Source organism: Pseudopipra pipra, chromosome 6 (assembly GCF_036250125.1).
Source record: "Pseudopipra pipra isolate bDixPip1 chromosome 6, bDixPip1.hap1, whole genome shotgun sequence".
NCBI lineage: Eukaryota > Metazoa > Chordata > Aves > Passeriformes > Pipridae > Pseudopipra > Pseudopipra pipra.
Window position 1 is genome coordinate 27,684,914 of NC_087554.1, and position 4,733 is coordinate 27,689,646.

A 4,733-nucleotide genomic window follows, 5' to 3' on the forward strand; every position below is an offset into this window, starting at 1 on the left:
CAACAAGACAATTTTTATCATACAGTAAGCAGAAGTACAGAAAGGCATACAGGCAGCAAGTAATTTTGTGACATTTAATGGTCATCTCAATTTTAAATTCTATATTGATGGATGAGTGTGAGACAGCACAACACAGGTGATCAGATTACAGATCAGATCTCCTAGTCAAAGGCTCCTTCACAAACATTTAATGTAATTCAAAATTGAGGTTATTGGCCAGACCATGTTACACAATGAAATGATTTCACACCAGTCAAAGGACAAACACATCAAAACCACCTTATCTGTTATGGTTGCACTGCATTTTGAACAGGCACTCACATCATTATTAATATTTCTCTACTTAAGACCATTAATCCCTGTAGGATAAGACAGAGAGCATAAAGGAAGAGAATTGTAATCAAGGATATTTTGTAAGAAAACACATAAGCATGGTTTTGTCTCTACTAATGAGAAGTGCAGTATTCTCCCCCTAAAAAAGTACTTGGCATCAGCTTGTGTTCCCCAAAAACTAAGGAAACGCAGACCTGATCTGCATTTCCTCACACAGATCCTAAATTTAATAAAAGCCTGGCATCTCTATTAGCTTTATCATTCAGGGTAAATTTTAAATAACAACAAACTTTTTAATTCCTGTGAAAGTGCAGAACTGGTTTTCCACACATGCAGTAACAGGAAGTCACTACTGAAGACATTGGCTAAGGAAAGCCATCTCAAAGACAGCACTATGATTTGTCTTACCCGCCAGTGATAAAACCCAGTCTCCTTCCTCTCCTTCCTTTGGAAAAGCACAGCTGCCAGGAAAGGCAGCACTCCGGGTGGAAGCGGGCCCCGCAGCACCTTATGGAACATGGGAAAAATGTCTTCTTGTCTCTGCAGAAAATGACAGGGACACCCAGGAAATAAGGAGAGTCCCTGGACGCCCGGCTGTGAAGCGCTGCTTGCTACAGACTGATCTGAAGTTTTGCGCAGGACTGGGCTGCACTCCAGCTGTGAGAAACAGAGGTGTGGCCCGCACTTGCCAAACAAGCCAGTTCAAAACCTTGTCAGCAGGTTTTGCAAATACTGGTATAAGATAAGGGCAGCAAAGCAGCACCAAACAGGGAAGCCCTGGGTAGGAGGAAGCACTGCTTTGTGATTAAGCCACAACATCAAAACCCCCAGTTCAGATCTTCTTTGAGAGTTACAGCAACCTGATCCATGACTTTGTTTTAAACCCTTTTCAGAGTTTCAGCATACTCTAATAGAGTAATTTTAAATAAGTTCCCATCTTACCAGCCTGAAGCAAAGGCAAAATTGTCACTGACTGTAGCTGTCCAGAGAGGTTTCAGGGAGGCCAGAGTGAAGGCACCACAATTTGGTGTGCAATAGGGTGCCTCAGAGAACATCAATTCCCCACTATGTCTCACCTCTCACTATGTCAGCGGCCTGTACAAGTACCCCCTTTCTCCTCATTTACATATAGCATAGTCTTGATTCTTCCACCAAAGGTTCTCAAAAAACTGTACAAGAGATAGGGCAGATTTTTTTAGGAGTCTATCATGCCTTAAAAAAATATTTATTTCTTTCGTAAAAGAAATTGTTTACTGGGAGTGATTAGTTTATTAACAGCTGCTGGCAGTTGGCTTGCTGGAGCTTTTTTATTAAAGAGCATAAACAGAAACTGGAGACCAAAAGACAAACTTTAGTGTTTCAACAATTAAAAAGTGGCAGAAAATGTATGAAAGCCAGTAATGCAGCATGTCACTAGCTCCAGACAAACATGAGAATGTGACACATTCCCAGCAAGGTCCCATTCATTAATCATTTCCTGTCATTAGTGTCAGTCACCATACCAGAATTTAAGAAAATTAATAAAAGCATAAGCACTGAAATTTAGAACATAAACAAGTCAGTGCTAGTTAGGGAATCCACAGAATTGAAAGTCAACACAGAGGCAAAAAACAAACATCCATTCTGAAACAGTCAGCAACTGCTGTAATGGTCTTGTGTGGTACCAAGTGGGGCTGAAACTGGGCTGGAAAAGTTATTTGCTTTTCTGCACTGCACTGAAGGTGAAGGACTGGAGGAGCTTCACTCCTATGAAAACAGGCTGAGAAAGTTGGGGTTGTTCAGCCTGGATAAGAGAAGGCTCCAGGGAGACCCAATTTACAGTATTTAAAAAGGGCTTATGTATTTACAGGCCTTACAGTATTTAAAAGGGGCTTAAAAAAAGAGGGAGAGTAACTTTTTACACTAGCAGATAGTGATAGGACAAGGCGGAATGAAGTAAAAGAGGGTAGATTTAGATTAGACGTTGGGAAAAAGTTCTTTACTCAGAGGATGGTGAGGCACTGAAACAGGTTGCTTAGAGAAGTTGTGGATGCCCCATCCTTGGAAGTGTTCAACGCCAGGTTAGATGGGGCCCTGAGCAAGCTGATCCAGTAGTGGGCGGCATCCCTGCCCACAGCAGGGGGGTTGGATCTAGAAGATCTTTAAGGTCCCTTCCAACCCAAACCATTCTATTACTATCAAACTAGGTTTTATTTATCTTCAAAAAACTGCAGAACAGTGTGATTTTTTTTTAATATTTAATCTAATATAGTTTGACCATAAATTACAGGAAAATGGAGGTGGCCTTACATAGCACAGCAACATGGAGAAATCACATTTATTCTAAAGTTTATTACAGGCAGTATAAAAAGCCTCTATCTTGTCTTGTGAGTGCCCAACTGCATTTAAAATTAGGCTTACCTGCTTCTGACATTCTTGCTCCTCTTCCAATAAAATCTCTCAGCACAGGATCTCACGTTTATAGAATTTCTCTGTCAAGAAAAACTGATATGTTCTCTTTAGAATATATGCTTAAGAATTGTTTCATAGTCAACAACAGATCACCCATTAACAGTGTTTGCAGTTTTAGCCATCTACAGACACTGCTGTCAGTGAACTTCATATCCAAAGAGAAACTACTTGTTTTTGTCACTTCCTAGCAAGAAAACAAGCAAGTAAAAAGGCATCAAAAGATGAGGCAAAGAAAGCCTCATACCCAGTAACTTTACTTCTGCTTGTATTAACATGTCCACACTGGTAAAGGTAGATTTATATACATGTCATGCTTACTTTTTTTGTCAGCAAGCATGAAATGACACCATCGTCAACTACACTACATAGTATTTAAAATGTGTCCAGATATCACAAGGAGTCCCTTTTGGTCCCTTTAGCAACACTATGAGGAGAGCTGAGTGCATAACTAGAATCGATGAAAATCTGAAAGGATGCAATCAAGGACAGCATTTGATCTTGGGTTTGGGGTTTTTTTTGGCAGGTTGGTCTTCTCCAGAAATATCAATATACTTAATTAATGACCTGGATGAAAGGACAGAGTGCCTCCTCAACAAGTTTGATGACAGCACAAAGCTGGGAGGAGTGGTTGATACCCCAGAGTGCTGCGCAGTCCTTCAGAAGGACCTTGGCAGGTTGGAGATGGGCAGAGAAGAACTGTCTGAAATTCAACAAGGGCAAATGCGGGGTCCTGCACCTGGGGAAGAATAACCCCCTGCACCAGTACTGGCTGGGATCTGACCTGCTGGAGAGCAGTGCTGTGGAGAAGGTCCTGGTGGATAACAAGCCGTCCATGAGCCAGCAGTGTGTCTCTCCGGCCAAGAAGGCCAATGGAATCCTGGGGGGTATTAGGAAGAGCATTGTCAGGTGAGGCCACATTGGGACTGCTGTGTCCAGTTCTGGGCTCCCCAGTACAAGAGACATGGAGTTTCTGAAGTAAGTTCAGTGGAGGGCTATGAAGATGATCAGGGGACTGGAGCATCTTTCATACGAGGAAAGACAGAGGGAGTTGGGCCTGTTCACCTCCAAGAAGAGACAACTAAGAGGGAACCTCATCAATGTATACAAGTATCTAAAAGGAGGGAGTCAAGAGGATGGAGCCAAGCTCTGCTCAATGGTGCTGAGCAATAGGACAAGAAGCAACAGGCAGAAACTGATGCACAGGAAGTTCCATCTGAACATGAGGAAGAACTTCTTTACTGTGCAGGTGACAGAGCACTGAAACAGGTTGCCCAGAGAGGTTGTGGAGTCTCCCTCACGGGAGATATTCAGAACCATCTGGATGCAATCCTGTGCTACATGCTCTAGGATGACCCTGCTTGCGCAGGGAGATTGGACCAAATGACCAACTGTGGTCCCTTCCAACCCTACCCATTCTGTGATTCTGTAACATGGAGACAGACTTCCTCTGTGGTGGTATCCCCCATTTCTATAGAATGGGAAAACTGAAGATCTATATTCTACTTCCAACACTAGACTAGTCTGTGACCTACAGTTTAAACAGCTGCAAATCTGTGAATCTAAACATTTCCTGATTTGGTCACACAGAGCTCAACATCCCTCCCCCAGCCCAAAATAGCATATCACCACTCAAAAAAAAAATTTGTCAGTAAATTTAGTGTTCTCTAATAAGTACATATTTAATGGCATAAGACTTTCAAAAACATTATTCAAAGAGAGAATACAAAAGTGGTTTTAGTAGGATTTTGAGAACATTCACAAGCATCTATAAACTTGCAGATTTGAAAACCTAAGCTGAGAATTGATGACATGGCCACATTTCATTCACACATATTAAAGTGGAAGGAATACTGAGAATCCCTGCATTGAGTCTGACTTCCAGGACAAAGTGGAAAATAAAATCTACAGCAGCCCAGAGAAGCTTAACTGCACAATGACTGAAACACACA

General features: G+C 41.9%; 1 protein-coding gene across 3 annotated transcripts in view; it reads right to left on the reverse strand.

Annotated features, from left to right (window-relative positions):
• PLA2G4F (phospholipase A2 group IVF) overlaps nucleotides 1-4,585 on the reverse strand; it is a 29,047-nt gene extending 24,462 nt beyond the window's left edge. For all 3 annotated transcript variants that reach the window (XM_064658136.1, XM_064658134.1, XM_064658138.1), the window contains exon 1: nucleotides 742-4,585. In XM_064658136.1, coding sequence (XP_064514206.1) covers nucleotides 742-852 — 111 coding nt within the window. In that variant the 5' untranslated portion in view covers nucleotides 853-4,585. The remainder of the gene's footprint in view (nucleotides 1-741) is intronic.
• Between the last annotated feature and the right edge of the window lie 148 nt (nucleotides 4,586-4,733).